General features: G+C 36.2%; 1 protein-coding gene across 3 annotated transcripts in view; it reads left to right on the forward strand.

Annotated features, from left to right (window-relative positions):
* Positions 1-12,899, forward strand: part of RELN (reelin) — a 490,103-nt gene that overhangs the window by 307,036 nt on the left and 170,168 nt on the right. For all 3 annotated transcript variants that reach the window (XM_087441541.1, XM_004439311.3, XM_087441605.1), the window contains exon 11: positions 2,173-2,318. In XM_087441541.1, the coding sequence (XP_087297667.1) occupies positions 2,173-2,318 (146 nt within the window). The remainder of the gene's footprint in view (positions 1-2,172; positions 2,319-12,899) is intronic.

Genomic DNA, 12,899 nt, shown 5'->3' on the forward strand with positions numbered 1-12,899 from the left:
TTGGAAGAGTAGCAAAACAGTTATTGATAACGTGGTCTTAAAATGTTAACAAACAATTCTGAGGTAAATGGAACCAAAACTAAAATAATTAAATTGATGATTAGCCAGAAATGACCAAGGTTTCATGTTAAGCAAGCCATTCTTTTTATTACACAAATATATCCTTTTAAATTGTAGTATCAATTATTCTGTTTTCACATGTATAGATATTCATGTATGCAGTTTCCTTTGACATTGATTAAATGTATGATTTGCATTGATGTCAGAGCCCTTGTATTAATTCCAAATAAACATAGACTACAGTTTTTCAGGATTCCAGAATGGGAAGATAATTGTGAAAACCATTATGTAGAGCTCAGTGGATTTATTATTAGGAAAATAACCTTTGTTATTCTAGTTAGCATTCATTATCTTTACGAGATAATAGTAGAGGATCCTTGGGTTTGTCATTGCTTGGCAGTTTCTGTTTACTGTTAAATAAACTGAATCCTAGTTTTGATCAATATGTGTGGGTTAAGGATCACATATCATGAGCTCAGTTTAGCATCTATGAATAATCTTTGTTCACTGTGGTGTGAAGAAGGTTCTCTGGCAGGGGATGCATGCTACACACTACAGTATTATCTAAGATGATGGCAGCCCAGTGGACATGCCTTAGTCTTAGTGCTTGAAATGACCCCACAAGATCATCTGATCTGACTCTCTTGAACTTCTAGAAGCTTCTGTAAGCTTTATTTACCCTTTCAACATAGTACTCTGATTCTTCCCTCAATTGCTTATACCAGCTGTAACCAATTTAACTGTCATAAAACATTTCTTTGCACACATCACTGCCCTGTTTTAAGACACCACTGCCAACAGAATATTGTAGAGATCTCTTAGACCACCACTTAAGATCCTTCTCTGTCAGCCTCCAGTCTAATTCTCAGAATCATGCCTACTTATCGCCTTTGTCATTCATTGATATTTGTCATCCAACTAGGATTTTTAACCATCCTTTAAAGCCAGTTGAAGACCTGCTCATCCATGAAGCCTACTTATCTGGACCAGCCCTGGACACAGTGATTCCTACCTTCTCTCACTAATTAGCAATTACCATATGCTGCCTAGCATTGAGACCTATCTTGGATATGTCTGGGAATTTTTGAGAGCAAAGATTATGTATTATTATACTTCATTATAAACCCCTTCCCCCCAGTACCCTCCTTAATGCCTTCTACATCGTAAGTTCTCCATAAAACATTAATTGATGACCTGGAAAAGGCACACCCATATCATTCATTCATCCATGTATTGAATTATTCAACAAATATTTTTGAATTCCTACTATATGCCAAGCACTGTGCTAAGACCTGGAATGTAGCAGGGAACACAATGGACATGATCTGTGCCCTACAGAACTTACAGTCACTGGACCTAAGTGATATTTTCCATCCAGTTATTTTTCTTCATTTCTATTTAATTTTAAGAATGTATAAAACTTAAAAGAATGTTTGCTCTTTCATTTATTATCATTTCTCTGTATGTGACTTCTTACTAGTTATTAAAGTAGTGTTCTTTTGGAGAATAACAAAGTTTGTGATTTCCCAGCTCCTCACTGGGGACATCAGGGACTTCTTAGGTCTGCTCAGAAACTTTTACTCAAAAGCTAGCTGAGAATATACAATCATATCAGGGATTACTTTGACCTTTTCTGTATTCCATGTTTTGACTAGCTGGCTATTCTACTCATATCCCATTTACAGACAAATTGTGAAAGGCTTGAATGGCAAGCCAGAAATATATGGAATATTGAAAAGGTCAGTGCGATTTAGCCCATAACCACAGTATTGAAAACATATGACAAGTCTTTATCACACCTAATTCCCACAACGAGGACCGTGGTAAAGATGGGAAATTACTCCAATTAAAATATTCTTGTTTCTTACTGAAAGCTGAGGTGGCAAAGCTCAAATGGCCTCTTGACTCCTTTTTTGTGATAACTTAATAAGTTAGAAAGAAATTGAATTAGACGAGACAAAAAAAAGAGGTAACAAGCTCTTTTGATTTGAGAGTCCATCGTAGTGGGAATAATATAATGACTTTTCTAAAATCTCTAATTATACATGAGTAAGACATATACAGCTACGAAACCAATTCAGCAGCCACCCCATGCTCTCTTTTTATCTGCAGCATAGCTGTCAGTCAGATGGGAACTCCATTTATTTCCATGGAAATGAAGGCAGTGAGTTCAATTTTGCCACCACCCGGGATGTAGATCTTTCTACAGAGGATATTCAAGAGCAATGGTCAGAAGAATTTGAGAGCCAGCCTACAGGGTAAGTAATGTGTCTCCCATGCTGTGTATAGCACTTACATTTATTCCACTGGATATATTTTAAGTGCATATTGTTAAATAGCAAAAGCATACCTAAATCAATACTGATAATTCTTATCATAGACAAGCCAAAAGGGTTACACTTATTCTAAACATTCTTTTTTTTTTTTTTTTTAAAGATTTTATTTATTCATTTTTTTCCCCCCAAAGCCCCAGTAGATAGTTGTATGTCATAGGTTCCCATCCTTCTAGTTGCTGTACGTGGGACTCGGCCCCGCGTTGGACGGAGAAGTGGTGCCTTGGGGCGCGCCCGGGATCCGAACCCGGGCCGCCAGCATCAGAGCGTGTGCACTTAACCGCTAAGCCATGGAGCCGGCCCTAAACATTCTTTATTAAGTAATCAACTATTTTTATGCATATTAAAAATTTGTGGTTGCAGATACCTTTTAACTTCAGTTGAATCACTTATATATTATCTTTGTTTATTCAGCTTTTACTGGGCAAGTTTATTTCTCAATGTGTATAGAATACAAAATCTTTCTACTACTATTACACTGAGACTTTCCGTTGTCTTCCTGGGGCTGAAATTTATAGGTGCTGCTACCTGATTTTCAGTGGAACGTGGGTTTGATCTATAAAAATTGTTTACGGGGTAAAATTTATCTTTGAGAGTTTTTTTTTTTTTTTTTTTTTTTTTAAGGAAGTTTGGCCCTGAGCTAACATCTGTTGCCAATCTTCCTCTTTTTTTTACTTTTTTTCTGCCCAAGCCCCAGTATATGGTTGTATATCATAGTTGTAGAGTTGTAGCTCTTCTGTATGGGACGCCACCTCAGCATGGCTTGATGAGTGGTGAGCAGGTCCACACCCAGGATCCAAACCGGCGACCCCCAGGCCGCTGAAGCAGAATGCGCAAACTTAACCGCTGCGCCACCGGGCTGACCATTTTTTGAGAGATTTTTAAAGGAGAAATATAGGGCTCAGACTGAAGTAGAAGAGACTGAAGCAGTGAGAATAACTTGGTGGTAGTATTTTTTAGCCATTCTGAGCTGTGTGCCTTCTTCTGGGTCCTATATCCCTAAGATATCTCCTGTTAATTGAGCAGCATTTTCAGAAGCTCAAGTTGAAAAACATTAATAAGTTCAGAGAATCAAAATTCATAAGGTAGTGTGAGTTTGAAGGAAATTCTAGACATTTCCTGGTTCTCACTTGGCTTTTTTTTTTTTTTTTTTTTGCAATAAATACGTGTAATCAGAATACCAGGTCCTATTGTTTAGTGTATGTATTCTAATACTACCATGAGGGCCAATGAAATAACATTAAATTTAATTTCATAATGAATATGAAATAGCAGTAATTTAACTGTTAACTGAGAAATTTTTCCAGAACACAACATTGGAGATATAGTCATGTCTCTCTGATCTCAACAAATTAAATCAAAACTGGATGGAACTTGTAAGTGCCTGAGTGGCAGGAAGGCCAATATTGCTCTCTTGGGCTCCCTGCTTCTTGAGCTTTGCCCAGGAACTGCATTCAGACCCAATAAGAGGGAAATGTGACCAGCAGCCTGAGCCGCCGCTACTACTGTTACCCCTTGCTGCCACATTGGGGTCTTTCACTGCTGAAAGCTAGATTTCTACCGCGGCTGACCCAGCCCTGCTTTTCCCTGGCCCAGGGAAGTCCTTCAGGGCCAGTGTTTGGCACAGACCAGGTAGACCTCTGAAGAAGGTTGATACTTTGAGTGACCCCGCTCCCTCAGGGCCTACCATTGACCTCTCTGGGCCTAGCACCAATGCTCAGGCCCTTCAGTCCACAAAGTCCTGCTCCTCTAAGGTTCCTGTCACTCTTCAAGTTTCATGTCCAGTGTCACTGTGGTGTCTCTTTGAGGGACCAGCAACCACTGCTCCTCTTTTTCATCTCCAGGATCTCCCCAGGCATTGGGCTGCTTTCCTTTGTAACCCTTACACTACACAGGGCTCATTCCACTCTCCTCACAGACCAAAGGGCTTTGATGGGGTCCAGAACTTTGACAATGCATGCAAGACTTCTTTACCTCTCTTCTAGAGATAAAGGATCCATCACCAGCATATTAGTTCGTTCTTTCTGACTCCTGATACAAAAGACCCCAGTTCAAATCCCATTCCTGATTATGGAGCTTGACTGCCTCTGAGGGGTGTCCCAAATTTTGAAGCGACGTGTTGACCCCACTCCTTCATCTCTTCAAGCCACTACCATCCATGTAGCAGTGACAAGTCATCCTCTTCAATGAGACCCACATCCCCTGGGGACTCAGATGATTCCCCAGTGATACCCAGCCCCATCCCACTAAAGCAGAAAGAGAAACACAAGTTTAATCTCCAGTAGTACCATTCCACGTAAATCCTAATCTCTCTCTCTCTCTCTCTCTCTCTCTCTTTCTTTCTCTCTCTCTCTCCAGTAAATCTCAAAGCCTTCAATGTCACTTACTTTTTATTCTTTTGGGGAGAGAGAAAATTTGTTTTTACCTGTGGCCTTAATGTCTTCATGTCTATTCCCTCTCCCAGAATGCTTTCTTCCCCCCCCCCCTTTTTTTTAGCTTGTTTTATCATCAAATCCTGTTTATAAAAGAACAAAAGAAATGCTTTTCTGGATAGACCAATGATCCAGCTAGCTCTCTGCTAGTAACAGTGGAGACTTAGTACAAACACACAGAAAACTCCTTTATGAATTAAGCTTAGAAAGGAATTGATACAATGTTAGAAGAAACCAAACATATTTTAGAAAATTAGTGTACTAGTCCAGAGACATAGCTGGCAAAAAAGTTTATTCCAATTAACAGGTCAGACATTCTGTTTTCACAGAATGCTAATGATATAAGAGAATTTGTAGCTAACCCAAATCATTCATTCTTCAAAACAAAAAAGAACTATAAGTATTTATGCCTGAAAAAAAGAGCTGAAGTCAATATGGACATAGGAGCATCAGAGCAAATTCCATTCACTCATTGACTCAGGTGGTTTCAGTGATGCTCTTTCACCATTTCTCAGGACTGAGAGTATCTCAGAGTTTGGTCACGGTTAAGAGGCTCATACTTTCAGGCCATGGCATTGTCATCTGGTTTCTGTTCCAATAACATAGAGTAATGTGCTTGACAAAAGCACCTGTGCCACTCTAATTGGTATACAATTAATTCTTCTAAATTCTAGAGGCACTTTAATTATTCTAGCAACCACACTTTAGGTTTATTTGCAGCTCTCCCCCTAGGATATCAGGCCACACCCCCTAGAATTACCTCACTAATGCTCTCGAATCTGGTGGCTCAGTTATAAAGTTGGCATTATGTTATAAGGGTATAAAAAGATAATGACAGGACCTAGTATTTTCTGTGTTTGGGGTGATGATAAAAACGCTGGTTTAGTCCATGGCAATGTGTATGTGTGTGTTCCCTCCCCACACCCACTAGTCCCAAATGTTGCTTTATTGGTCTAGGGAAGAATGCTGTTAGAATAATTTTTAATCATAGCTTCAGGGAGAAAAATCCTGTCACAAAATTTTTACGTACGGTAAGAGCTGACAAAGACAAACAGATTAGGAATTTGGTAGTGAAATTCTTGATGTGTTTTGTTTTCTCAGCCAGGTTTACTTAATATTTGTCTCATTCTTCTCCTCAACCATCACCACCCACACAGACAATCTATCATTATAAGCTCACCTACTAAAATAGATAGAAACAAAGATGGTATATCTTTATTCAAGAGTGACCTGAATTGATTGAATTCTGTATCTTTGAGGTCACTTTTTAAAAAAAAATTCAAGTATTAATATGGATATAATATTTTCATCTCTTTTAACCATGTTTTCCTCCTATAAGAATTACAAGAGAGAAAAGAGAATATGCAGTCCTCTCTAACAGTGTCTTTAAAAGATTTCATATGAATAGCAAAAAAGAAAAGAAAGCCACTAAGTCATTATGACTTTTTTTGGAGTTTACTTTCCCAAATATCCATTTTCCTACTATTTGAATCAAAGTGTTTGATCTCAGATCATGAGGATGCAAGAGCTGTTTGTCTTTCATATCACAAAGCTGTCCCAAATCCAAGGTTGACAGGTTTATTTTTTTAAAGTGGGATTTTAAAGTTATTTTTTTCTTTTTCCTAAAGAAGACACATCTGTTACTTCAGCAAGAGAAACTTTAATAGATACACTGATAATTTATGTCAGTCTTTCTGAACTTTGGCTTAACCTTACAAACACATCATTTAATTAGCAACTACCATATCTCACCTAGCTGAGGCTGTCTTTAGGTGGGAGGGGGCTTTGCGGAAAAACACATTGCTATTATATGGAATTTGTATACATGTCTTTCATCCCAAATGCAAACATTATATTTTTTACTATTCAAATACCTTTTTAAAAAGTCTGTTTTATTCCCGTCACTGAGTATTCGTGTTAAAGAGAAACTCCACAAATGTAATGAATATTAGAATAATTGAATCAAGATAATGTGCTCCAGTCTTCCCCACCTGCCCAAAATCCTTGGAAATTACAGAAAATGAGCAAATGAATCTATAATGACACTATGAAACAAGGAAACGTGCCCTACTTGGGTCAGGAATTAGGAAGGGTTGCGCAAAAAAGAGAGATAGAGAGAGGAGGAAGGGATCTGATGGAAGGAGGAAACTATAGCCCAAAACACGTGTAGACTAAGACACTACAAAAAGTGGCTCAGCACTGCTCCAGGTCACAGATGCTGGACACAGGCATCAGGATGGGGCTCTGAGGTACTGCTGTAGGGACTGCCAAGTAGGTGCGCCCTCACCATACCCACTTCCAAGCAGAGGCTTCTGCCCCCCGGGAAGAAGCAGTAGATGTGGACACCTGGAATGGAAAAGCAGGGCAGTGCCAGGTGACTGGAAACCTTGAAGGGAATGAAGAGCTCCCGTGATAGTCTCTACCAAGGGCACATCTGCCCCCCTCTGTGGACGTTTTTGCACCAAAACTAAGAGAGAATAGTAGAAACAAATTTAAGCAAATGGTCTAGAATCATCAAATCTGAGGAAAACCAACCCCATAAAAAATAAGCATCAAACTGAAGAACTAAGAGCTGAGAAAATGGAATTAGTAGCAGAATAAACAAATAGACATTTTATAACAAGTATAATGTCCTCAGAGGGATAAGTGAGCACACTGCATTTGTGAAATTGAAACAGATTTTGTGAGGAAAAAATAATGAGATGTGAGAAATGAAAATATATGATTGTTGAAAAAAACTTAATGGATTTTTCCCCCCGAATATCAGTATAGGCTTAGCTGAATAACAAATTAATAAGCTAGAAATCTGAGTCTTGAGATCTTCACAAAACTTAGGGTCATTAGATGTTAGAAAAAGAGATGTAAAAATATTGGAGGGAAATTGGCACTTCTAACATTAAAAATAATAGAAATTCCAGAAGGAGAGGTCAGGGGGAATATATGGAATGAAATGTTCAAAGAAATAATTGGAAAAAAGTTCCTAAGATTTAAAAAAGAAGAAGAAAGAAAAGACATAGTTCCTATGAATGAAAATGTTTAGCAAGATGAATGGAAAAATACCCAGTCCTAAACCATCAGGGAGAAACTTCGGAACACCGATAAAAGAGGAAATCCTAAAAGCTTCTGGGTGAGATTCATTGTACTTTCCTTAGTAGCATAAGTTTTAAAAAAGTGAAGCAGTTATCTTAAAGTTTGGAGAGAAAATTATTTGGAACATAAAATTCTTCTCCAGTCAAATATCGTTCAAGTGTTAGGAAAAAATAAAAAGCTTTTCAGACACACAGGGTTCAGCAAGTTTACTACCCCTGCACCCTCCCTGAAAGAATTACTAGAAGATTTATTCCTGGAAATTGATCCAAGAGGAAGAAGAAAGATTCAGGAAAGAGTAGTGAGCAAGTGAAAAAGTGAAGCTTGTAGTTCAGCCTAAGTGTTGATTATTGAAAATTTTTAATAAAAAATTGGAATTAAAGCCCAGATGGCCTTAACAGGAGAGGTACAGAGGGAGATTGACAAGAAGAGAAGGAGAAGAAGGAAGTAAAATACTGCCAAAGTTCTTAACTTGCTTGAGGTGAGGTTATGGATCTTGGTTAACTCAGTTAACTTGGTTAACTCTTAATGTTAATGGAAAACTTTCAGTGTGAATATGTTTGTTGAAAAAATCAGATAAGCCAGATATAAGCTGTGTAACTCCTAAGCCATTAGGTTAGCATAGAACAAAGAGGACTTACTCCAGCAAATGTCAGGAAAGTGAAAAAAAGTAAACAGTAAAAAGCAGGGTAAATAGAAAACAGAAAACAATTAGGCAGGAACCAGTCTAAACATATCAGTAACACAATAAATTTGAGTGAGTTATATTCATTTATTAACTCAAATTCTCACAGTAAGTTTTTTAAATCAGCTATATACTTGATATTTATGAGAGACCCAAACTAAAATAACACAAGAAGTTGAAAATCAAAGACGAGAAACTAATATGCCAGGGGAATGCAACAAAAGAAGCAAGGAGGCATATTAAAATCAGTTATTCAACTCAGATTTTAAGAATTCAGGTTTAAGCATTAAAAGGGCTAAAAAGGGATATTTTGGGTAACGGTATATGTAGAGCACTTTGCACAGTGCTTGGCACATCAAAAGCAATCAAAAAACTTAAAAATTAGTTATGCCAGCTATAATTACTATCAGTAATAGGATATAACCAAAGTGGTGCTCAGATGAAAATTAAACTCAAATTAATTAATGAGATATAAAAGAAACGCAAAGTTAAATATGCCCGTGAAACCTAAATTGGATTCTCTAAATAAACCAATGAAATATCATTAAGAAAAAAGACAATATTAGTTAAAATGATAATTGGATGTATGCTAAAATGGATCAGAGTAAACATGTTGCAAGCTGTTGTTAAAAGACATATTTCATCTTACTTGTTCTGGTCTGCTTTTGACCTGGGTTCTACATTGCTTTCTATTTAAGTAAATTGTTTTTTTATTTAAAAAATATAAATGTTAAATTTTCAAATATTAAAAAAATAAGCTCTATATGATCAGGTACATTAAAATTGTTCTGGCACTCCTTCGTAGAAATTCTAAACCCTTCTTTAATTTGCAGCACATTTACACGCCATCTTTGCTTTTGGCATTGCCGTTCTTGAGTTGGTTAATTGCTCCTTCCCCCACTCCAAACCAGCTGTCTATGTAAGCATCCAGAATACAGCAGCTGGCTCCCCATCCAAGAGAGGAACTCCTGTACTGAAGTTATACTTTACAGGGAAAAAAGAGAATGAAATCTGAATCCTTCCAACATGATTTAATTCCTGGCAGTTTGGCACAACATTAACAGGTGATAGGATTCTTCTGTGGAAGATATCAGAGGAGGTTGCTGGCACTGAGATGTTCAGATGCCCACTTCTTCAAGATGTCTTGTTTTCCATAGTCCTTCCTGGGTAGTTCACCTGATCCACACTGGCCACAAAGCAGTCTTGAATATCTAGGCATTTATGTGAAGGAAGAGCAGAGCTCTGACACCTCAAGAGGCATGGCTTGGGGTTATCTGTACTCTAGAACACATCCAGGAGCATTAGGGAATTGAGAATTTAATTCCTCAGGCCCATAAAGTATGCTAAATAGTATAATTATTTATTATTATATTTTGAAATTTAAAAATAGGATAATGACTAAATATAGTTTGGCATATGCATAATAAAATATTATGTCGCTTGTTTATAAAGAGTTAATAATAACCTGGAAAATGTGTGACATTACTAATGTAAGTGAAAAAAAGGCAGAATACAAAACCATCTGTATAATGTTATCACAACTATTTGGAAATATACATAGAAAAATATTATAAATAAATATACTAAAATATTAATTATGCTTGTCTCTAGGGTAGTATGATTATGGGTGATTTTTTTTCTTCCACTCTTTGTATTTTCCAATTTTTCAATGATGAGAATATTGCTATCATAATAGAAAAAAATAAAATAGAATTTGTTTTTTTAACTTTAAAAAATATTTCCAGTTGTACTTCTCTACCATGACTTAACGCAGGTGTCCTCTCCCAGGCCACAGTCATCACTTCCGTGAAGAGTCTTCCTCTAATTAAAAAACAAAAAGAAAAAGCAACTGGTGGCAAATACTTCCTGTATATGACATAATACCCAGAATTCCAACTCTCCGGCAAGACATAGAAAAGATGCCAGAGGGCAAACAGGACTTATCCTGGGATCAAATTTCCTTTCCCATCTTTGGCCTCGCTGACTTTTTCCAATGGTCAGAGAGAGTAGTCTCTGAACTGCTAACCTGACTATTTCCAGTTCCCTCCAACTACTAGTCCTAACAGTCCTGTTCTACTACCATCCACACTCTATTAAGATAACTGCTTTATAAATTGGCTCTGAAGAACCTCTTGCAAGAAATATATTTAATAATATATCATATAATAATATAATCCAAGATTATAGAAAAAAAATTTGAGCACAGACAATGGTTTCCTCAGCTCAGCCATAACCTAGTCTCTGATAGATGATTTACTATAAAGAGAACAAAATGCAAAGTATTAGTTACATATTTTAATGGCATTGCTTGCAAAGTAGGACACACCTACAACTGACTCAAAAGGTCTTTCTTAAAATTTAATGCTATCTAGTGGAATAAAACCAAGAGAAAGGCAATATAAACTCAAATAAAGCAATTTTATATTAGCTTCCTTGTTCCAGGGAGATAGTACCAAAGAATCTTACATACAACCATTGGAAATCAAAACTGCATATAGACCAACCAGAACAATCTCCATTATAGCCCCTTCAATGTAAGTTGATGATTTTGTTAAAAATAGGCTTTACAATGATTTAGAACACTTCAGAACAGTTTGAGCATCTCTTGTTATTTTCTATAAATTTCTTCCTCTGTCCTACCCAGAAGAATTGTCACCTCTTACTTAAAAAACTTTTCACAAAATGCTTATAAAACTAAAGAGGGATTTTATTTAAGCTTATAATTTAGGGCAAGTGAATTGAAGTTAGATTGACAGTCTAACTAGTTAACATTGCATTAAATGGGTCTTTTTTTTTTTTTTTACAAGCATGTTCATTTTTATTCAAGCAAAACCCACTTGACCATTTAGATAACATAAATAATAAAATTTAGGGACCCAGAGAGATTGTGGCCAAAGTCTCAAACAGTACAAAAAAACCTGAAGATAGATAAAGTGCAGTGTTTCTTTCAGCTGAGTATCCCCTTGTTAAAAGATTGATCAATAACGCTTTGCATACTGTGCTGAAACTTTGTCCATGATTGTTGTTCTACTAATCCTACTATGAAAAGAATAAAAACTCATTATAATTTAGAAATTCATTTGAATTGCCACTTTGACTTATTTTAAAACAAAAATAGCACTACATTTTACAGGGGGGAGAAAAGGAAACTAACATTTATTGAGACTCATTATAATGTCCCAGGCAATACATTATTTTCTCTAACATACTCCAGTCTAGGTCATATTTCTGTCTTATTGTGAGAAAGCTGAGTGCTTTCTACCATTCTGAAGCCAATATTCTTTTTTAATGTGTATTCCAACAAGAATATAAATAAACATAGTGCATGTAATAAAACCCTAAAACAAAATTGAATTTGAGTGAAATACAGGGGAATCAATTGAAGAAAAAAACTTTTGCACTGCAGTGCATGCAGGAAAGCCTTCAAATAGAGCTCATCCTTCACCTTCACCTAAGCTGTCGTGCTGGAGGGAAATCCTACAAATGCAATGGAGGTGAAGAAGCCTTCAGTCAGAGTATTACATCTTGCTAGACATCACAGGACTCACATTGGAGATAAACCTCATGAATATAAATGAATATGGAAGGATCTTTACCTATGGCGCATCCCTTATTAAATAGCAGAGAATTCATCCCAAATAGAGACCTTATGGATGTAATGAACTTATTCAACCTCACAGGATTCATAGTAGATAAAAAACCTTATGAATTTGGCAAATGTGGGATTTTATAGCCAGGCTTTATTCTATATCTTAGTTCAAACCTGAAGTTGCCAACCTGGTGTAATATATTCTGGAAAGTATAATAAAACAAATTTTCATAGATAATGTGAAATGTTCCATTACCTTTAGATCCTTTTATGCCAATATTAATAGGGGAAAAATCTGATTAAAATATAAGACCTCTATTACCTATGTTCTTATTCTTAGTGTTTTTTTCAAACTATAATAAGATCATTTAGATTTTTATTCAAAATTTTAATACATATAAATTGAATGCCTTTCTTTATTCTTTGTATCTGAAAATTATTTGCTTATTGCAAAGTAAATATGTAAAGCAAAAATCAAAAGTTTCCCCATGCTAATCTCATTCCTCATTGTTAAAATGTTGGCATATATGCTGGCATATATTCATTCAGAAATTTTTCTATGACCATACCAAAAAAAACACATTATAATCACATTTTACATACTATACTACAACTTTATTTTTTTAAAAACTTAACAACATATTATGAATGTCTCTTCTAGTCTGGGGTATACATACATATAAATGTATGTATGTAATTTTCATTTTGATGGT

The sequence above is a fragment of the Ceratotherium simum genome, chromosome 1 (genome assembly GCF_057802395.1).
Source record: "Ceratotherium simum simum isolate JZ-2026a chromosome 1, ASM5780239v1, whole genome shotgun sequence".
NCBI classification, from domain to species: Eukaryota; Metazoa; Chordata; class Mammalia; order Perissodactyla; family Rhinocerotidae; genus Ceratotherium; species Ceratotherium simum.